The 23,344-nt window shown below is 38.0% G+C and overlaps 1 protein-coding gene across 2 annotated transcripts in view; it reads left to right on the forward strand.

The window, feature by feature from the left end:
• The window catches only part of MAGI2 (membrane associated guanylate kinase, WW and PDZ domain containing 2), a gene marked incomplete at both ends in the record, with an annotated part of 757,046 nt that overhangs the window by 658,215 nt on the left and 75,487 nt on the right, over positions 1-23,344 (forward strand). For both annotated transcript variants that reach the window (XM_080629386.1, XM_080629387.1), the window contains 3 exons: positions 7,797-7,828; positions 11,974-12,163; positions 21,217-21,258. In XM_080629386.1, the coding sequence (XP_080485512.1) occupies positions 7,797-7,828; positions 11,974-12,163; positions 21,217-21,258 (264 nt within the window). The remainder of the gene's footprint in view (positions 1-7,796; positions 7,829-11,973; positions 12,164-21,216; positions 21,259-23,344) is intronic.

Here is a 23,344-nt window from a genome sequence, read left to right on the forward strand (position 1 = left end):
GCTAGCTTCTGACCTTTTCTAATGGCTGAATGCTTACTAGCTCTTTACTATTCATGAAAGTGAAAACTTAATGGTACCTTGAGATTCTTCGGTCTATTTTTAGAGGAAATTCTCATAGACACAGGTGACCAGTGAGAGTCCCAGCTTGAACATCAAGTACTTCTGTCATTCGTGACTTTGAATAGTTATCCTTTTTCTCATTATTTGTGAAGATCTGAATATTATTGAAAAAACATTCCTAGTTCAGTGAAACTTCATGAACTGAATAAAAAATGCTGCTTTGTATAAAAAGCTGAATATTGATTTAGTACCTCATCTCACAGTTAGTTAAGCTTTTGTATCAGTTCTATAGACTTAGAATCATAGAGTCGTTTATGTTAGAAAATACCTTTAAGATCATAAGTCCAACCATTAAGCCGGCACTGCCAAGTCCAACACTAAACCATGTCCCTAAGTGCCACATCTACACATCTTTTAAACACCTCTAGGGTGGTGACTCCATCACTTCCCCGGGCAGCCCCTTCCAGTGCTTGACAACTCTTGCAGCAAAGAAATTTTTGCTAATATTCAAACTAAACCTCCCCTGGTGCAACTGGAAGCCATTTCCTCTTGTCTTGTTACTTGGGAGAAGAGACCAACCCCCACCTCACTACAACCTCCTGTCAGGCGGTCATAGAGAGTGGTAAGTTCCCCTCTGAGCCTCCTTCTCTCCAGTTTCCCAGTTCCCTCGGCCGCTTTCATCACACTTGTGCTCCAGACCTTTCATCAGCTTTGTTGCCCTTCTCTGGAGCTGCTCCAGCACCTCAATATCTTATTTGTAGTGAGGGGCCCAGAAATGAACACAGGATTTGAGGTGCAGCCTCACCAGCGCCCAGTACAGGGGGATGATCACTGCCCGGGCACTGCTGGTCACACTATTGCTGATACAGGCAAGGATGCTGGTGTCCTTCTTGGCCCCCTGGGCACACGGTGGCTCATGTTCATCTGGCTGATGACCAGCACCCCTAGGACCTTTTCTTACAAGCAGCTTTCCAGCCACTCTTCCCCAAGTCTGTAGCGTTGCCTGGGGTTGTTGTGGCCCAAGTGCAGGACCCAGCGCTGAGAGTTGTTGAACCTCATACCATTGTCCACAGCCCATTGATCCAGCCTGTCGAGATCCCTCTGCAGAGCTTCCTATCCTCAAGCAGATGAACGTTCCCGCCCATCTTGATGTTGTCATCAAACTTACTGAGGGTGCATTCGATGCCCTCATCCAGATCATTGATAAAGATTATAAACAGAACTGACCCCAGTACTGAGCCTGGGGAACACCACTTGTGACCAGCCATCAGCTGGATTGAACTCCATTTGTCACCATTCTTTGGGCCTGGCCATCCAGACAGGTTTTAAACCAGTGAAGAATACACCCATCCAAGACATGAGCAGCCGGTTTCTCCAGGATGATGCTTTGGGAAATGGTGTCCAAGGCTTTACTAAATTTAGGTAGACAACATCCACAGCCTTTCCTTCACCCACTAAGCAGGTCATCTTGTCGTAGAAGGAGATCAGGTTAATCAAGCAGGACCTGTCTTTCATAAAGCCATGCTGACTTGGCCTGATCACCTGATTGTCCCTTATGGGCTGTGTGATAGCATTTGAGATGATCTACTCCATAACCTTCACCAGCACTGAGGTCAGACTGACAGGCCTATAGTTGTCCAGATGCTCCTTTGAGCCCTTCTTGCAGATGAGTGCCACATTTCCTAACTTCCAGTCAACTGGACCTCCCTGATAAATGATTGAAAGTTGCTCAGTGAGTACCAGCTCCCTTATTACCCTTGCACGGATCTCATATGGCCCCATAGACTTCTGTGTGTCTAAGTGGTGTAGCAGGACATTGACTATTTCCCTTGGATTACAGGGGCTTCATTCTGCTCCCTGTCCTTGTCTTCCAGCTCAGGAGGCTGGGTACCCCAAGAACAACTGGAGTTACTGTTAAAGACTAGGCAAAGGAGTCATTAAGTACCTCAGCCTGTTTCTCATCCTTTGTCCCTATGTTTCCTTCCACATCATAGAATCATAGAATGGTTTGGGTTGGAAAGGACCTTAAGATCATTTAGTTCCAACCACCCTGCCATGGGCAGGGACACCTCACACTAAACCATCTCACCCAAGGCCTCATCCAACCTAGCCTACCTAGCCAACCTAGCCTAGCCAAGGATGGAGCATTCACAACCTCCCTGGGCAACCCATTCCAGTGCCTCACCACCCTAACAGTAAAGAATCACCACCCTAACAGTAAAGAATCCAATAAAGGATGGAAATTCTCCTTTGTGGCTAATGTTTTTATGGAAATTTTTTAATAGACTTTTATGGCAGTAGCCAGATTAAGTTCTTTAACCAGCCTTCATCTCAGTGCAGCACAGTGCTACATCAGTTACTTGCCAAGCTGTCAGTGTGTATCCTACTGCAAGAGAACTGATTCTGAGTCTATATGTATTGCCATGGGCCTTATCAAATATGATGGCTCATTAATCTCACTCTGATGTGGCATGTGTTGATTTTTTGCCCATTACATTGGGTGCCATCCCAACCAAAGACCAAATGGATCCTCCACAGCATGGCACCATCACTCTGAAGGACAGCTGAAAACAGGAGTAGCTATCTATACTTGAAGAACTAGAGCTCCCAGTCTTCTACACCTACTCTTTATCTCAAGGTAAATCAACTTTTTATTGTTGCTGGAATAAGTGCTCAATACTTAAAGCTGTTTGAAAAAGGCAGACCTCTGAAAAAATACTACATGGTAATCATTGACTTTATTAGAAATAAAACTACTAATTTCCAATCCCTATGTATCATCTGATATTTTAAGTACAACATGACCAATTCAAACTTTTTATCACCTCCTTGCTTTCATAAGTATTATTTCTATTTAAAATCTTTGTTTCCTTTTAGATTTTCTTTACTACAGTATATAAATTAATTGAAATTTATTTGTTCTCATTATTTAGGTTTGTTTTCATGAAAAGGGGAAAATATTTGAAAAATAAATGAATTAATGCTATATATTTGTTCCATGTATGCAACAACAGTAATAACAAAACCCCAGCATTATCTCTTCCACCAGTATTTTTGGAGTTTAGCTAAAGAACATTTTGCACCTTAATGAGTGAGCTCAATTGTAGTTTGAGTTCTGTACACCTAATACAATCATTTAGCATAGCTCAAAAAAAGTTAATCATACAGAAGGAGAAGCCAGATATAAACTGAATGGCAAGAAACAGTTCTCTACATCCTGCTAACAGTGTACACCATGAGCCTAAACTCTCAGAGAAGTTCTCCACTGTCACATCCGTTTGAAGTTAATGGGTATTTGACATCCCTGGAACTGAGGCCCCAGTATAAGCAACTGATAGACATCTCAGAGATCCCAGTAAGAGAAAGAAAAAGCACAGTACATTTATCAGTAACTTTTCTGGAAAGGAAAACTTTTGCTGAAGTGAAGTGTTGTCACATGGACGTTGATAAGATGCCCATGGAGTCACTTAATGCTCTGGGAGTGCTCATCAGCCATCTGTTCATTGACTTCCAAGCATCTACATGAGAGAGGTCTGCGCGTTGCTTGGGACAGCTTTGCTCAGGAAGCCAGGCTTTTATAGCACCCAAGAAGCCCAACGAAAGCTAATGGGCAAAGCACTCGCTGTACCGTCAGTGCGACAAGTGATGTGGAGACAGTTGACTTGCCCTGAACATTGGATTAAAAGGCTGTATCTTTGATGCAGTTGAGTTCCTCCCTGCAGCACTGCCACACGCTGTCACTGCAGAAATCAAACTGTTCCCGGGCTTCAGTTTAATTATACAAACACATCTGCCACAGAGGGGAACGTCATTAAAGTTCCTGTGGTTTAGCAATACTTATGTGAACTACTTGTGATTTCACAGGTCTTAAGAACTTTTTCAGGAATTAATACAAAAGAGTAAGAAGAAGGGAAATGGAAATGTAGCAAAAATCATCCACATGGCAGATCAATAACCAAAGGCTGGTTTTGAATTATTGATATTATGGAATGCAGCAAATTCAGAATTTTCACTGAGAAAAGCTGCTTTTAAAAACTTAAACCTTCCAATAATAAATACTGCCTGAAGTGTAAGAAATGTGAAATCATTAAGCATAATTTATGGCAAAAGCATGGTTAAATTTGTATATAGAAAGGAACAGATAAAATGAGTGTGATGTGATTTATCTTTTATTATAGGATGTCTTCATCGAAAAGGAGAAGCACAATAAACTGAAGCTGGAATTTGCCTTGATCTGAAAAAAAGAAAACAATTTTTTTTTCCCAAATAAATTTGAGTACAAAATCTGTTTTTTCTTATTGGTGTTTTTTGGTAAAGTTACAACATAGAAACCATCACAGCTCTGATTTCCAGGGAAGCTCATTTTCGAAGGTGGTAAATATAATTTAAAGAACAATGTAAAAAGTAATTTTTCTAACACTGCTGTATGAGAAAATGTAATTCTGATTTTTAAAAAGCATATGGCTGTTACTGTACCTCAGCTTATTGCATGTGTATATCATATTCTCAGCTACTCAGGTTTTTACAGAAGACATCACAAGTTCGACAGAACAGGTTGGGAGTTTGGAGAGGGAAAAGAGGAAATCTGGAAGCAGGATATTGAAGTTATAAGAGCTTATCCAGTATGTGTGTCTAGTTAGATGTGAGATGATTGGAAACTTGAGCAGTATCAGTACTGCGTTAATACTTGCCAGAAGTTGAAAGCTGCACTGCTTGGAGAGCAATTTTAGTCTTGCCTCTAAATCAATACTGAATTGATGCTAGTCTGCTGGCAGCTGTCCTTCAGGTGGCATCCCACTGTCTCTGGTGAATACTCACAGCATGTTATGAACCAATGCCAGAAAGTCAAGGGAAAATACGGAGTGGTGAAGTGGGGTCAAACTAAGGGAAAGTCCACTGCTTCTCTTTGCCAGCTGTAGATGTGGTTGCCGAAGGCAAGCATTGCTGAGTAGTCACTAAATGCACCTTATTAAGATATATTCTTTGGGTGAGCTTCCAAGCCTCAGTTTTCTGCATCTAGAGGATTTGGTCCCGTACTTATGCAGAACAATATTTAAAGGTGAAAGTTTAAAGGGAGCATGCGGAATACACAGAAAAGTGCATTTTGCTTTTGTGCTTTTTCATGTGAAGTTTCTGTTACACTTATAATGTACTACATGTGCATTATACTCTTAAGTTCTTGAATTTGCAGCAACAGTTGTGTGTATTTAAATACCAGTGATAATTCTGGACACGTTTGGTTCACAGTAATTATCCGTAACAGTCTCATAATAACTCATAATGTCCTACATTGTCTAAAGGTGTGTTTGTTTAGTTTGTGAAAAAGGATGTTTAGTTCAGCTGAGAATACTACTGTTACGTGAGGCACCATTAAAATTGCCATGAAATACGTGAAAGATGTAAGATTGGTTTTGCTTAATGGAACTAGGCCTTCATGTATTTAGTCTAGCACCTAGTTTTTGACATAAGTGAGAGACCATTTTATCTTATATGAAAGTCTTGATCTAATAGCTGAATTTAAATCTGAAGAATGGATTTTAATATTAGTTCCAAGGTTTGTTACCTTCAGATATTTTAGTTTCTATCATTCTTTTGTACACACATGGATATCCAATACTGTTTTTTAAATCTTGATTTGGATCTTCTGCTTCTGTGGCATCCTATATTCATTAGTGTTCTTAACATAATTTCATGCTGTGTGAATAAATATTGCCTTTTATTTGTTTTGAGTGTAGATGTTGTCATTTGTATATTGCAGTCTGTGCCCACAGCCTCCAAGCTAAGTAGAGGTCTATATTTTCCTTATTTGGAAAAATAATTGATTTTTCATTTTTTGTTAATTGAGGGAGTTTTACTTGATGCATGTTTCATTTTTTATTTGATTCATAAATACTACATCTTTAATTGATGATAAAACATATTTTTAGGTGAAGACAGTAAATAAATAGGAAAAAATGACTTTCCAGTTTGATCTGAAATAATTTTTACTGACTGCAAGTTATGGGAGGTGCACCAGTTCCAATGGGGAGGGAATGCTACCTCTCCCAATATTATCTGAGCACCAAATCAGAGTAATAAGTTGATCTGAGATACTTTTCAGCAAACCTGTTTGCAAGTTTCAAGTCTTATCTCTAGCTCCAAGGCAAAAAATGCTTTTTAACTTTCACTCTTATTATAGCAGGTAAAGAAAAGGTAGCCATCTGCCATCCAAAATGTTGTTAAATAAGTTTCCATTACAGAATCTTTAATACGAAGGTGATGTACAAGCCAGACCTATACAGGATGCCTGTTGTCTTAGCTTGAATTTGCAGGTGGAAAGAAATCTGTCTACTTGATAACATAGCAGTTTCTATCCCAACACTGTAGAGTCAGTAAACATAAACCTTTCAGGATTACTTTTCCCCGTGTATTTTTTGTTTATAAGCACTATCAGGTTATACATCAGCATTATAAAACAGTCAGTGTTTCTCTGAAAATGGCTCAAGCTCTTTTTCTCTGAAAGATTTTTTCAGTCTAAATGAATTAGATATCATGGCAGGAAAAAATTACCTCATTATCACAGAATTCTAGGAAATTTAAATGCTGTGTACAAATATAATTCCTGTTGTGATTTGTTTGTTGAAATATCATTTCCCTAGTGTTCCCATGACTTTTTTTCCTAGACTCACCTTCAGAAAAGGAATAATAAAGTCAGTTTAATCCATCTTTTACAGTTTAATTAAATTTTTGACTGAAAGAGTAGTCTTGCTGTTAGATGTCTCAGTTTAAACCCCATTTCTGTTTCTGACAAAACAAATGAACTCTTTGTTATGGGCTTTTAATCTTACTTAGGAAGGTCCAGAGACTTTTATTTTTTTACCTAGTATTAAACCAAAAATGAGTTTTTTAATGATAGCTATGCTGAAAGCTGCTGTTTTTAAAAATGTGACCAAATATCCTTTGAAATGCTTCTTTAACTTGGTATTTTGTAAGGTTTTTAACATTGTGCTGCAGAAGATAAGAACAGTGTTTACAATTATTATTTCAAATTATCTCCTTTTTATGAAATAGCCATATCTGGACTTTTAAACATTTATAAGCTACAATAGTTGAAATTCATGAAAGTCACTAAAGCAAGCTATCAGTCAGAAATAACAAAGGAAAAGGAGATAATAAGTTGTGTTGAAGAGGTAGTCAGGTCTGACCACTTGACAAAAAAACAGGACAGTCAAAACGAGCAATCCTCCCAACACTTGGCTACCTTATCTACACTGATAAACCAGTTATTTTTCTTCAGGCTTTTCTGCTAAAAAAAATCTCTTGTATTATTAGGTTTTGTTGATGGGATGTTCTGAATTGCTTCTTCTTAAAGGTGCGACTGCATTTGACACATCGATACCAGGTCATTTTGTGTCTTATCCAATGTCTACCAAGACATTTGGAAGTCCTTTTGCTTAGTTCTTTTAATTTCAACCTAATCCCATGCTGTTTGTAAAGTATGGCAATGATCTCAATAGCTCCAGCTGCATATATATATATGCATATATATATATATACACGCATATATATATACACACATATATGTTTTCTTAGAAATTTTTCCTCATGTTTTGTGTTTTCACCCCTTGTGTGTAGAGAATTTTCATATATATCAATATTATCTACAGACCTGAATGAGAACAGAGGCATAGATACCACTTAGTCTCACTCTTTGTGCATCAGAAAAATCTGCTAATGTTATTTTTTGTTTATTTCAGGTTTCTTTTCTCCGTGGAAAACTCCAAAGCCTGTAAGTTCCTTTTCAAAATTATACGCATTGAGTTTATGAGTACCATTCAAAGCAAAATTATGTAGACTTTCATCTAACCCTCCTGTTCCCACCTCATCAGATGCCTCTCAGCAGTGCCCCAGCTCCAGGTGAGACAGCATCTGGGGGGGCCTCACTAACAAGCTCTGCAGAGCTGTTGATTTGGAGTCTGCCAGCAGCAGTCTGGAGAAGGGAACATGTCAGTTTTAAGATGGATGTCAAGAATAAGAAATACAGTGGCTCAGAAATGAGGGGTCTGGAGAAGAGGGCAGCAGAAGGCCACAGCAATGAGTCCGGTTTAGTTGACTTTCTAGTTGGCGATCTCTTTAAAATGGACACCATGCACTTTTTCTGGTTCACAGGCACCTTGAGCTTAACATCCTTAAAGTGATTGCTGTTCTTTCTTGCATTAGTAGATCTAGAGCTGGAAACAGTCACGCTTCAAGTGAGAGCTTGGACTAGATAACTCACTGAGGTGCCTTCTAACCAACATTTCTGTGTTTCTATGATTTTAACATTAAATCTCAAGGCATGAAGATCTTTCCTACTGTAAAACTGTAAGCAGTTATGCCACATTATATAGTATTTTCAAGTTGTGACAACATTCACAGTATAAAAAGAAATTGCAGGCTACTATTTTTGGTTGTCTGTTTTGTTGTTTTTTAGTTTGGTTTTCCATTTAGATTATAAAGACCTTAAAGTAGTGCTTATCTTTCATCAGAAGTGTGTAGAGCAAAAAGAGCCGTAACTCTGCCTGAAGGCTTCTAAGAGCAATAGGAATAACAATGGCAGTATGTTTTAAAGGATTTATAGCTTGCTTATTTGGGAGTGGGGGGGATGAGGTGTATGTTGAATCTGGACAAATTCACATCATTTTATATGGGATCATGGCATGTTTATTGCATACAAAAATAATTTTTGTGGCCTGTCAAGTACAAATAGCAACTAATTAATTAGCGGATGCAACTCCATCAGACTGCTTCAGCTTGTGTGGGTTTTGATGTAAAAGGCTAGAGGATGGATGCAATACATTTAAATAAGTATCGCATAAGGCTTTTTATTCATATAAGTAGCAGGACACTTGTGAAAATAAATCTGACCATTAAGGTTCCTGTCTGACTGGAGTGCTCTGGCCACACAGTGGAGAAGCACCCGCCATTCTTTAAAGCAAAAAGGGGACCGTGAGCCATTTGCTAGAAGAGAAGAGACAAGCTTCTTTTCCTGAAACAGCGGCTCAGGGATAGTGTGCACTGTATCTCAGTGTGCTCAACATCCCAGAGTAACCTGGGCTGATGGATACTTTCTATGGTTTCTATGTATACTGTGCATATATCTATATCATAGGTAATACAGTTCGATAAGTGCAAAATGAGCTTGAGGAGCATCACCAAACCATTATGCTGCCTGGTGCTCAATAACGTGCTTACTTATTCCCAAGAATGCTTTCATCTGTGAGCTAGTATTATGATAACTCACATTCCAAAACACTATGTGACTATTGGCTAATTAATATGGGTTTGGGAGATATAATTCTCCTTGTCTTTATCTGTTCATGTAACTATTTATAGTAGCAGTATTACCCACAAGTAAGAATGCTTTAGTCAGTTTTTAACTTCACACTTCACAAAATTAGACATACGGGACCCAGTAGGGTTTTGCCAATTGATCTTCAGTTTTTTGTCCTTCCTCCAGGGAAAAGTTTATTCATCAAAGATAATTATATGTTCCTTTCTCTTTTAAAGCCTTCTTTAAATATTTTAATGTTACTCAGTTTCACACTGAAAGAGGTAAGTGTTCTGTTTCTCTGGGCTGTCCAAGAAATTAGAAAACTTTCACTTCTAGATAGACAGGGCCCCATATGTCTCTCTGCTTTCTAGCAGTAAGATAGATAGTTTGGTTTCAGTGACTTGTCCATTTTAGATTCCTCACTGAAGGCAAAACCTTAACGTAATTCTCCATTTTCCTTGATCATAAGGAACTTGTACTGAGCTCAGTTCTCCTTCCCTAATTTAGACATAGGGATCATGATCAGGTTTGTTTCTGGAGACCTTTGAATTTACATTTCCATGATACAATGATATACTGTATATATGTTGATATATACCCTAGGAAATTCCTTTGGAGTCAGAAGAGCTATCAGAAACAGTATTGTGACATACATGTGACTCATCACATAGGCTAATTTACCCAACACTGAGGATAAATTTATATTGATATAAAGGGTACCTGAAAGTACCCTAGGTACTTTCCTGTACCTAGGCTATTTTGATGACAGCTGAGGTATCTCCATATGTCACTGTATTGTGCCCTCTTATATCACATCCCAATTGCTGTCTTTTGTATATGACACAAAATAAATTTCTCTTTCTTGAACATCATTGGCAAATATTGAACACAGTATTCCATATCTTTATTAGAAGCACTTCATAGCACTAATACTTTCCTTTCTCAACTTAAATAACATACCCAATGTGAACTAGTACTGCTCGAGAGTCATCCTTTGATTGACTGAGATACCTACTTCTTTTTTTTTTTCATTGTTTCTAATGAAGCAGCCCTGCTTACTGCTGAAACCCTGACAGAAGCACAGCTTATTTATAATGCTACTCTGTATAAAGAATGAGGCCCTCAACAACTTAAAATGGGAAATAGCCATATTCTGTTTATTTTGAACTACAAAGCTAGAGTGTCAGATCTCCTGTGGTGTGCAGAGTGGTAGTTACTCAGCATGTTCACAAGAAAGACTCTAAGCCATCTGTAGTCCACATGCTTGGTATGGAAAAAGCCTGATCCTGTTAGTCGTCAGAATAGAGAGCAAAGCCTACCTGCTGAGCCAAACACCTTCGGAAACTGAGGAACTAAAGGCAAATGATAATCACAGAATTTGTAGAGCAAGGTTGCTGTAAACCTGCAATCATCTTTGATAAGGCACTGCTGATAGAAAACTAGAAGTCACTGGTATTTAGTTACAGTTCAGTTTGTTTCCGAGAGTCATTTTTTGTATAATTAAGTGATTGTTGGTTTATGTGCAAGAATACACTCTTCTGGAGGCTTTATCATCCTTTGCTTCGGGAGGGGTCACAGAAAAAGCCAAATATTTGTTTCCTGGGATGAACATTTATATTTTGTTTAACTTAGCTGCTTCAAATATATTTGCTAATGCAATTTAATTAGTAGGTAACTCCTTCAAAAAGAAAAATGCAGATCCCCAAGTCTTCTTTTGCACAGTCTGTCATATTATCTCCTTTCTAGTTTCATGTACTTGTGAGACCACTAAGGACAGTCTTGGAGAAAGCATGGATTGAGGTGGCTTTCATGCCACATATACTTTTCGCATACACTGCTGTGTAATTCTCTCCTGTAGATGGTCTGGAAGAGTTGAAAAGCTTCTCCTGTGCTTGGGAGTTTGGTTGGATGATGCCAATGTAATTTTTTATATAAGAAAGGAAAAGTAAGAAATGACAAGGAATCCATCAGACTAATGTCCACTTTTCTCTCAACATGTTCTGTACTTTATCATTGAACATTTGACTATCACTAGATGGTCAAATACCTGCTGTAGTAATTTTCCCTTTGTTTTGTTTTGCTGTTTTTCCTCGCCTTCAAGTGAAGCTGTAAATTCTGCTCACAGTTACAGTAATCTTCTCTCTAGGCAAATAGCTATTTTCATGCATTCTCAAAACATACAACATTAAGATCTTTCAGTTGCTACCCAGTCTGACTACTTCTTTGTTAGGTGCTACTTTCAGCCATGGATTTTAATTAATCTGATAATTCTATCTTCACAGACCCACAGAGTCCATCTTTAGCAGAATAGCTTCCAATAGCTCAGCACATTCTATGAAAGGCACTCAACATGCTTCAGAGGTAACGCTGGGCCCTAATCCACATGGGATCATATTATCCAAGAAAGATCACATCTTCCCACAAGCAACAAATTAATAAGTAAATTTAACCAAGTCATTTTATAAACAGCACAGCACACACCTTTCATCTCAAAAGACAGCAAATGGATTTGCTAATTTTACAAAACACATCTTCAACTGAAATCACTGCCTTTGGTCTCCTTGTGGAAGTCACAGTTTTTGCAAAACGTCATCTTTATTCTCTGTGTGTTTTTATTCCAGGTGATGGAACGATGGGAAAATCAAGGCAGCCCTCAAACAAGCCTTTCTGCTCCAGCTATGCCACAGAATATTCCATACCCACCTGCTCTTCACAGGAGTTCGTTTCCCGATTCAACAGAGGCCTTTGATCCACGAAAACCCGACCCATACGAGCTGTATGAGAAATCAAGAGCTATTTATGAAAGTAGGCGTAAGTGAAAGCCCTGTTCACTGCTGACCATTTAATATTTTAAGCTTTACCTATGAATATGTCGCTGATGACATAATTTTCTGTAATTAGTTTTTGTAAGCTAAAGAAAGCAATTACAATCCCAGTTAATAGAGGCCATTATAAATTATTCAAAAACTCTATACTTGCATATTTTCCTAGATCTTGCCTAGATTCTGAAGTTTGACTTTCATACGGTTTTTTTCCTTATATTTTTGCCCTCCTCATTTTGACTCTTAAATCCTTAGTGAAGAACCATATATGTGCCACCACAGTTTGGTGCGCTAGTTTTCTTCATAGTTAATCAATAGGTTGTGTATTTATCAACAAAAAATCTTTTCACTTCCACTTTAACGTAAAATTGATTAAAGAAATTTCAAATCTATCTGTTTTTACAAAAACTATTGTGACAAGTTTTCACATTGTCTTTGGTAGTTAGAAAGAAACCCACAGCACTAAGTACTATTTGAAGATCTACACAAAACAGCACAGAATCATCAAGAGTCCTATCTTGATTTTATTTCTCATGTTTTTGGGGGGATATAGTACAAAAATATGCACTTCCCATTCAGCAGAGTCAGAATCATCTTCAGCGATTGAAGCCATGAAACCAGGAGTGGAAAAGTGCAGATTCCAAGCTTCCTGCATTGAAAAAAAAATCTTTGTAAGACAATGAAGTTATATATGCCATATATATATGTATGGGACGCATATTTATACTCCCTCTTGTCTTGATCCCCAATATGAAGAGTTCTATATTTACAGAATCACTCTAAATATTAATGAAAGCAAATAGGCTAAATCCATGTTTGCCCTTCATAAACCTGTGAGAATATAGATCTGATGTCAGCTACAAAGATTGGCTTATACCCCAAAAGATGATATATTACACCCAAAGATCTATTATGCCATTCAATAAAAGAATTAAGTGATTCATTATTATTCATGGGTGCCTTCTATGAGATTTCTGCATACTTGCTTGCCCAGCATGAGCTCCAACCTTTACTGATACAGTCTACTATGTAGAGGAGCATATACTACACCAGGGGAAGAGCTGATAACTCGTAGGATGGAGTTATGCTAAAGCCTGTGTTTAAATGATTTAATTGGATTTGAGTTTTAACTGGATCTTGTATACAACCCTTTTTCATCCAACTACCTAGACAAAATAAGAATTGAAAATCCTGAAGCTGCTAGGCCAAAACCAAGAAAGTGAGGAATGAAAAACGAGACTGCAGTAACCACTCCTTCCAGATTTCCAGCACTCTCCTGATTTTCCAGCTAATCCTGAAAACTTTAATTTGTTCTCTTCTGATGCTTTGAACCCTTTGGTTCTGATGCTTTGTACCCCTTGAACATTTTCTCTACACCTTGATTCCACAGTTTCCAACTGGATTTCTTTTGCATTCATTCATATCCCTTGGTCATAAATAACTGCCTCCAAACATCTCTATTCTCGCTGACATTTTTGTTTCCTGAATGCCATGAACACACATTTCAGCAAATTCAAGTTGTCAAGCCTTTGATTGCTTTTTATTCTTTACATAGTGCTGGTGTTTCCTGAAGAGAGAAACAACAGGCAGGAAATCCATTACTGAATCAAGAAATTATCATCTAGATTGAGCATATAGGACGGAAAGTTTCAAGACAATACACACTTAGTTTCCTACCATATGGCTGTGTCAGGTTGGTAAAGACATACACTTAAAGTACACAGGAAAAGTTCAGTTACTTTGAGGGGGTTTATAAGTACTTCTTGTCTCGAAGTTTGCCTTATCTCCTGGCAATGCCAGAAAAAAAGGAGGTTCATCTTCTAAAAATAGTGCAAAAAAGTGAACAATTGTGACCTGGAAAACTCAGAAAGAAAGAGATACTGCTCAAGTTTTGTTTCTCTCACAGTGAGACTCCGTTACTAAACAGTTCATTTTCATACTGCTATAGCTCTGAATTTCTGCAGATTCTTTTATCAGAGGATCTCACTGAAGTCAGCACTCACCAGGACCTCATCAAAGCCTCGTGCTTCCCTATCAGGGGGTTGAGCAAGTTATGCATCACAGTGTAGTTCTGTGAGGAGCACAAGTGACATGACTCGAAGCAGAGCAAGAACTAGACCCAAGGAGCCTCATTCACAAGTCTTTTCTCTGGCTGCTAGATGTGTTCATCCCTACCTAATGAGAGCAAGAAAGGGGCTTCAAGCAGAAATTCTCTGTGAAAAAGGATTATTTTCATTCTACAGGAATGTTTTTCTGCATAAAGAACATGAAGGACCTGCATGACCCTGTGTTATATGGAGATTTCATTATTTAATGATCATATATGAATTACAAAGGACCATTGACTCCACACTTGAAACAGTTTTGTGGAGATAGTTCCGCTAGTACAGCTTCAAGACAAATCAAATCATGCATCAGTGCAAAAGCAGAGTGCAACTCTTCTTTGTAAATCATAACCCCTTGGAAAATTGTTTGTCATGAATTAGCTGTTACCTGTCAGCTCTTACCTGTGAGCTGTCACCTGCCTCTGCCATCACCCATCAACTGTGCTCAATGGTTCTAAGCAGCCAGAAAGGAGCACAAGGTTTTTCCAACTGATGAAGACCACCACATGATCCAAAACAGTTGCCTAAAAGCAAAAGAAGGGAAATTGTTTTCTTCTTTCTTTGTCTTTCCTTTCTTGAGCTATGTCTCTGCATGTCTCTGCCTTTCTTTTGCTTTCCTTTATTCTCTCTTCCCCGACGAACCCCCATTTCTTCTCCCTGGTGAGGAGAACCTACCTAGCTTTCTGCTGTTACATTATTTTGCAGAACTCTGAAATGGAGAAGAAGACCTGCTCGCTAACTGGATACGCTTTCCTTTTCCCTCCAATTATTAATTTTAGGCAAATCATTTGACTCCTTTTTCCTTATGAAAACTCTTAGAGTGTGACAGTGTGACTCTGCTGATAATGATGTAACCTAGGTACAGAAGATAGAAAATGGATCAGATCAGGAATTTCCTAATAATGAAAAAATTATAAAACTTGATATACACCAGTTGTTACAGCTGTAACTGGACCTATATAGTTGTCACTGGGAGAACTCATTCTGAATGTAACATTTTTGCCTTTATAAATTCTCCTTATCCTTTCTTATATTTACTATTGAGCTCTGTTCATTGTAAAGACACAGTTTATAACAAACTTTGGCCAGAGGTCTGTGTAGGGAGGAGATGCAATGTTGTTGGGAATCATAATGGCATTAATATTTCACTATTTACAAAATATGGAATAGAAATTTAGGGTTATAATCTGCTAAAGAAAGCAGTAAAAATATTTATATTTTTTTAGTAATTAGGTTAAATTTGTCCTTCAGTCAGTATGGTACTCCAAGGCTGGTGATGTGACACAGAAACGCCAGTGAGAAGAATGAGATTAGACAGTGATAAGCTTTCATTAAAAGTGAAATCTGAACAATTACAGTTACACCTTTTACTGGAAGGATAAAGGTTTCGTCCTTCGAAATCTCTATTGTATTTTCTCCTCTGACCACGGTATCATGAATTTCTCAAGTTCCTTTCTAATCCATCAGTTGTCTTATGCACTGTAATTTATTTTCTTTTTCTGTAGAGATTTGGACAAATTGGAAAAGAACCAAAAAGCAAAGTCAACCAACAGCTGTGAAATATGTAAATAGCGAATGTATTAGCATAAGCTTTATTAGCCTTTATAAATAAGGGTGTTTTCTTATGCAGACTTACAAATACCTTTCTCTAAGGGTCACAGACAAGCACTGAAATACATATTCACAGGCTACCTTTCCTCTGAAATATTACTGCAGCTATTCAGCAGAGCTGCATTAAAGTATGAGCAATAAGAAAGATTTGTGAGACAGAATTATAGTGACAAATAACGTGTAACTTTGAAAATAACATCCTTGCAGAAAAATACTCAAGTTTCCTAAATTTGATACACATAGAACATTAAAAAAAAATATAATAGTACATGTATAGATCTGGATGCATTGTCTATGCATATGTCTATGGCATAGTCTACAGCTATGCAGAATTTCTTGTCAGCGATTGTTGGCTGAAGATCTACATAGTTACAAACTTGAAAAATTGAAGGAAATTTTCCACATAATTGTTACTGCAGTTGTTTCAGACAGGGTATTCCTGCCCAAAATCTTGCCTCTAACAATTTTTCACATTTTCGCTCCTTGTTTGTCTAAAACGATTCTTATTTTGGTTTTGGTGCTTTGGAAGGATATACACATATGTGTGTATATTTTTGCATACATAGCACTATGATAGCATTAAATACATAGTATTCTGAAGTATTATACAAATAAATATAAATATAAATGAGGGGAAGGGGTGTGTTAAGGGTTTGGGATTATAAATTCAGAAAAGTAGGTTCTAGTTTCAAATATTCCTTGGGATCAGTTTGCCATATCTGTAAATATTTCTATTCACAACTTACTGCCCTGTATATCAATAAGACATGCTTGACTTCACTTAGTAAATAAAAGAGTATTGGTAAATTACTAGGTATTACTTATAGTTACCAAAGTACTCCTTATCCTAGAGTATGACCAACTGAGTTATAGGAAGGTAATTTCTCAAAGTAATTTCTAAACAGTACAGGTTGTCGTTTTCCTTGCAACTGTTGATACCCTTTAAGCAATAGTGTAGAGAAGGTCTAAAAACTTGTATTACTAAATGAATATAACACTTTTTTAAAAAAAAAGAGAAATGATACATAACAAAAGAGAGGAGATTTAGCAGACTAATGTCAAATAATTTTGTATTTTTCATGACTGCAGAAAGAGTTACTCGCCATGACAAAACGGATTTGTTGGTTATAAGAACTGACAGTGAAACCAAAAGCATTTTCAAATGGAATTATGAGAATATCATCATCACAGTACTGTGGATATAAAGTGATTTTGATTGCTGGATTGCAAAGTAGGTCCTAAACGACCTATGCTAATATGAAGTGTCAGTTTTACAACTGATGGTAGTATTAAAGATGCAGTATTCCTTTTCTTGAACAGTTTACACTTATACTAAGGTATACAAATAGATTTTAATCTGCAAGTGATAGAGTGTACTTAAGAAGTCAAAGTAATGGTTTAAGAAAAATTAATTGTAAGCATTGAGGAATTGTTCACGGGTGCATGAGACCAATAGGAACTGCATTACTGTGTGCCACTTCAAACTGCTGCTTGCCCAGCTTTGGAAAGGACGTTGCAAGCAGGATCATATTCTTTCTGCTCGTCTGTAAGACTCCTATTTACCTGAAGCACGGCTAGGACTGGGATGCTGAAATATAAATGTTTCCCAGTGATAGCTTTCTTCCATGTAATTAGCATTCAACAAAGTATGATCCAGACAATAACTCAGTATATACAATGAATATTACCTTCCCTGTATTTCATCAGCATTATCCTTCCTTCAGATACTACCAGCAACTCCACTGGTGCAAATAAGGATACCCTTAGGTGAACTGTGGACAGCAAAGAAGTCTCCTGTTTTCACCACTGGTTTCAGTGAAGTCAGGATTGTGTCCCAGGTCTTGTTTATTGTTTTTCGGTTTTCACAAATATTTTGCAACTTTCAGTTTCAAAACCATGAGTGTAATATATCTTAGATTAAACATGAAGCCAGATGTGCAAGCATTTTACTATTCTAACAGCAAAGTAACCTTGGCTTTGCATTCCTCTGATTGGAAAGAACCTTGATGTATAGCAAGACTCTTGAAAGGCACAGCTGCATCTTTGCTTTCCAGAGCACAAAGAGTACTCCCATTGGAGAAGCTTTCTTTCAGTTATAGCTATACAAAAGTAGTAGTTCAGAAGAAGGCTTTTTAGTTTCACATTCTTGATTCTTGTGTCAAAAAAAAATTAATACAATGAATTTACCAAGTATTTTATTATACATTCAAACTCTACTTTGTAATTATTTCATTCCTATTTCCAATAAAGGACTACAGCTACTCATGGCAACTGCAGAATTTCAACCAAAAAGGCTTTATATGGAGAATACAGAAATCTTAAGTCAACAATCTAGAACTTTGTGCACTTTGAATACGTGCTCCTGATGGCAGTGTTGGGTAGTCTGGTCTCTTTGTCCTGGCGTCTCCAAACATGCCTTCTGCTGCCTCATTTCTTAAGTGGAGCCAGGAGGTTTAACATAGTAAGAGTTTAGAAAATGTCAAAATGAATTTAATAATAAGTAAATGGAAAGATTTAAATCACCTTGTGTAAAGGTTAGTTTCCTGTAAAAATAACAGACAGGTTTTTACAAAACAAAGCTTGCTAGATCTCAGTAATTTTGGTAAAATTACTGGATCAATCAGTTTATTTTTATCAGATAGAAGGCACCGGGATGTGCACAATAGCATGCATTCTGCTTGGCTGAGGACCACTCACAGTGGTTCTTCTTGTTCATTTGGAAGCTGTATGGTTTTTGAGTCCAGAACTATGTGAGTTTTGGAAAGAACTACCTATATCACTGCATTTGACATAGGGAGACATTGCTAATAAAGTCTCTTCTTACATGTTAAATGTTCTTCCCAGATCTTTCTTCTTTTGAAGTTTTCTACTAACAGTTTGTCTATGACATAAGCACATCTATTTAGAGGTTCTATTCTAGTATTCAAAGTACCAGTGACATCATTACAAATATCCTGTACTGCATAGACCCTGACTGCTGACAACAAATTCTTCCTAAAATGAGCACTGCTTTGCTGTAGTTACCAAAAAAATAATGTCTGCACTGTTTATCTTTCATGTAATCATACATTTAAGAACTTTAAGGATTGATTCAACACCTTCAGCATAGCACAGATCCAAGTTTCATTCCTAAACTACAATGCAAACCAATGCTAGGTGCTGAATGGTTTAATACAAGATAATAATTAACACCATGAGATTCTGTATGAAGTTCTTCAAGACAAAGAAAAGACACCTATTAGGGAGCAAAAGCCAGTTCAGACTTAATGAGATTAGCTTTAAAGGGAACTGCCTATTGACAGACACTTCTGCTTCATCACAAGCAATAGCTTACAAAAAAGATATTAATAAGTTACTTAAGATATATGGCTATCTTAACATAGCAAGTTGTTCCCTAATTTGTCACAGTTTGAGCATGGTTGTGCTTCTTTCACTTTGCTACTTGAGGCCAATTCTGGGGAATATTAGGTTGACTGCAAGCAGAAATGGAAACACAGGATGAAGCAATCTCACAGCAGATCCAAAAAGTAATTCTAGCTGGATGACCAAGAGAAAAGGCTTGTGTCCTTTCAAACTTAAAAGCATACTGAGCCTATCAAAATTTAATTGCTTTCTGTAGATTAAAGTAATCCTGTCTCTTCTAAGAGTTCCATTAAAATCTTGAAAGGATCTGAGTAAAAAAATCATTTCTCCAAGTTCACAGTGGAGCAGCATCAGTTTCAAAGTTTTTGGTTTTCAGGAGCTGTGCTGGTGCACTAATTTACATTTAGATAACACCTCTCATCTTGAAGGATCCCAAATCACTTTACAAAATCTTAAGGGTGTAAAGGAATTACCTCCTTTAACCACCAAAGTATAGATGAGCAGTGACCTATAAACTAAAACACCAAAGCCCACATGACTCAACTCTTAACACAGCCGATAAACACGAATACAATAGGAACATCAAATCCAAAGGGTTGTTCCCATCCAGTGGAATCTCTAAACTGTATTTTAGGTAAGCAGGGTAGCAGCCCCCTGAATTTGAGCAGGTCATGGCTGAGATGCCAAAAAAGGCATAAGACATTCAGTGGCTTCCATATCTATTTCTGGGAAAATGTCTTTGCTCTAGAGCATTAGTTCAGTATTGACTCAAGTGAACTATAAATTACTCAGCTGCTACCATTACAGTCCATGCTGCCTTTAGGACTCAGTCCATTAGAAGGCAAGTAGCTTTAGTCCAGACTCTTCCAAAGTGGTAAAGCAGCTGCCCACAGAGGAAATACTTTCTTCTCTTTTCTCTCGCCACATCCACGTATTTCCGGAAGGTTAAGACAAAACTGCTGTCCTCCAGTGCATTCTCTGTGTTCTTTCTGACCTGAGCTATCTGCTTACAGTATTAAATCCACTTTTGTCGTCCTTCTCAAGAAGATATTTTATACTCATATGTTGCATCACCATCCTACAGGTGCTGATGTAACAGACCTTACCTTGTTTATACCATGAAACGTGTGTGGTATGATGGTCTGGTTTAGAGTCACATTTATGTGATAGTAAAGCAAAAGGTGGTTTATTTACCTTTTTGGTTTTGGTAGGCCAATGGCAATCGCATCTGGTTTGAGACGTTTTGCCGTTCACTCTGGATGAGATAATAAAAGAGATAATGAACCGGAAAATCTTAGAACATTTCCAAATCAGCAAAGAAAGCGTGACTGAATTCAGCTATGGACTTGTTCCAGTTTCTTCTAATGCAAGCAAAGTAGTTGCATATGAAAACAAATCAGTTATTTTACTGCATTTCATCTAGTAAAATGCAAATACTTTGAAACTACCTGCATTAAAAGTACTTTAAATGGGTTTACCTGTATTTGCCTTCACTTACCACCAGTTGTTGTTATTCGCAACGTACATCATTCTGGAAAATGTTGCTCTTCTTGATAATAAAAGTCATTTTACAATTGAATTGAATAAAAGCACTGATAAATATACCTAAATACAGGCATCAAACTTTCCCTTTCATTGTGCTTAAGGTACAAATATTGTCACTAACTTTCACAATTTTAAAACATTAACAATCCTATCTTCATCATAACTGATGTTATGTTAAAGGAACACTACCACCATCTTACCATCCGTTTCACTTTGCATAGAAATGTACAGGAATCTAGCAGGAATACATATATGTACCACCAAGGAAGTCAGGAAGGAGGGGAGGACAAAAAAATACCTGCAATAAAAAGTAGGAATTGCACTTCAGTAATTTGAAATGGAGCTGAGAAATTGATGCTGCATCTTTAAATAACTTGAGAAATGTATTTCATCTTTAATTCCCCATTTTCCTATTCAGAACAAGTGCTGCCCAGGACTGGTTTTCGAGCGGATTCCTCTGGCAAGTATTCTTCAGCCTTCATTGTTCTGTAAACTAGTTGTCCTTCATTTTATGTTTTAGTTATTCTTCTTTCTTTAATCATTTCTCTAGATAATGGCCAGTCATGACTGCCCAGTCACCATTTTATTTTTATGAGCTTTGTGGGGTTATAGAATGCTAACTCTAAATCTTTTCATAATAGATCTACATTTTGAGCAAGGAAAAGTTTTTCTTTTCCCTCAGCCAGTCTTTGTGTATGTTTCACAATGTTTTATGTGTACTTTCATACATTAGTGTTCACTCTAACATAAAAATGCATCTCTATACCTCAGACCCAAATCTAAGCTTAAGTGATATTTTTTGTAAAACTGAAATGAATTCTATCTGGGTTTGCAATAGAACTGATGCATTTTGCAGACCCACCCATTCTTTGCTCCCATTCATATATCCTGTTGTGTAAAAACCTAAAAGAAAAAACTTCCAAAAATATTTTTTGAGTGTTTGAATCAACATCGGTCTTGTAAAGTGGCAATGGACTTGTTTAAAAACCAGCAATATTTGATTTCCTGATGTTGTGAACTGTTAAAACAAGAATTCAAAAAGGCTGTTTTGACAATCCCATTAAAGTGGATGTGGTCTACCTTGACTTCAGCAAAGCATTTGACACAGTCTCCCACAGCATCCTCATAGCTAAATTGAGTAAGTGTGGTCTGGATGATCAGGTAGTGAGGTGGACTGCAAACTGGCTGAAGGAGAGAAGCCAGAGAGTTGTAGTCTATGGGGCGGAGTCTAGTTGGAGGCCTGTATCTAGTGGAGTGCCTCAAGGGTCCGTACTGGGACCAGTATTATTTAATATATTCATCAATGATTTAGATGAGGGAATTGAGTGTACTGTCAGCAAGTTTGCTGATGACACTAAGCTGGGAGGAGTGGCTGACACGCCAGAAGGCTGTGCTGCCATCCAGCGAGACCTGGACAGGCTGGAGAGTTGGGCAGGGAGAAACTTGATGAAATATAACAAGGGAAAGTGTAGAGTCCTGCATCTGGGCAGGAACAACCCCAGGTTCCAATATAGGTTGGGGAACGACCTGTTAGAGAGTAGTGTAGGGGAGAGGGACCTGGGGGTCCTAGTGGATGGCAGGATGACCATGAGCCAACACTGTGCCCTTGTGGCCAAGAAGGCCAATGGCATCCTGGGGTGTATTAGAAGGGGGGTGGTCAGTAGGTCGAGAGAGGTCCTCCTTCCCCTCTACTCTGCCCTGGTGAGACCGCATCTGGAATATTGTGTCCAGTTCTGGGCCCCTCAGTTCAAGAAGGACAGGGACCTGCTGGAGAGAGTCCAGCGCAGGGCGACAAAGATGATTAAGGGAGTGGAGCATCTCCCTTATGAGGAAAGGCTGAGGGAGCTGGGTCTCTATAGTTTGGAGAAGAGGAGACTGCGGGGGGACCTTATTAATGTATATAAATATATGAAGGGGGAGTGTCACAAGGATGGAGCCAGGCTCTTCTCAGTGGCAAACAATGATAGGACAAGGGGTAATGGGTATAAACTGGAACACAAGAGGTTTCACTTAAACTTGAGAAGAAACTTCTTCTCAGTGAGGGTGACAGAACACTGGAACAGGCTGCCCAGGGAGGTTGTGGAGTCTCCTTCTCTGGAGACATTCAAAACCCGCCTGGACACATTCCTGTGTAACCTTATCTAGGTGTTCCTGCTCTGGCAGGGGGATTGGACTAGATGATCTTTTGAGGTCCCTTCCAATCTCTAGCATACTGTGATACTGTGAAAGTCTTTTCCAGTCCTCCACAGGTTGGACAGACATCTTTAAGTGTGATATTGGGCCAGTTTTGCATACCGCAGTAGAGTTTATATATTGAATAACTGTTAGCACACAAATTCTTTTTTTCTTTTTCTTTTCCTTTGCTTTACTGATTTTCACACTGAAGTCTTTGTTTTCCAGCTTTTCCTCTTTATAAATATCAAGAGGAAGTACATATGTTCTTTAAGAAGCTGCTCACATTGGAAACCAGCAGACCCATGACTGTTATCAGGCTTTTCACATCTTACAAGAGCATCTGAAACTCAGATTAACAGTTATCTTAGATT

Source organism: Psittacula echo, assembly GCF_963264785.1.
Source record: "Psittacula echo genome assembly, chromosome: 1".
Classification (NCBI taxonomy): domain Eukaryota; kingdom Metazoa; phylum Chordata; class Aves; order Psittaciformes; family Psittacidae; genus Psittacula; species Psittacula echo.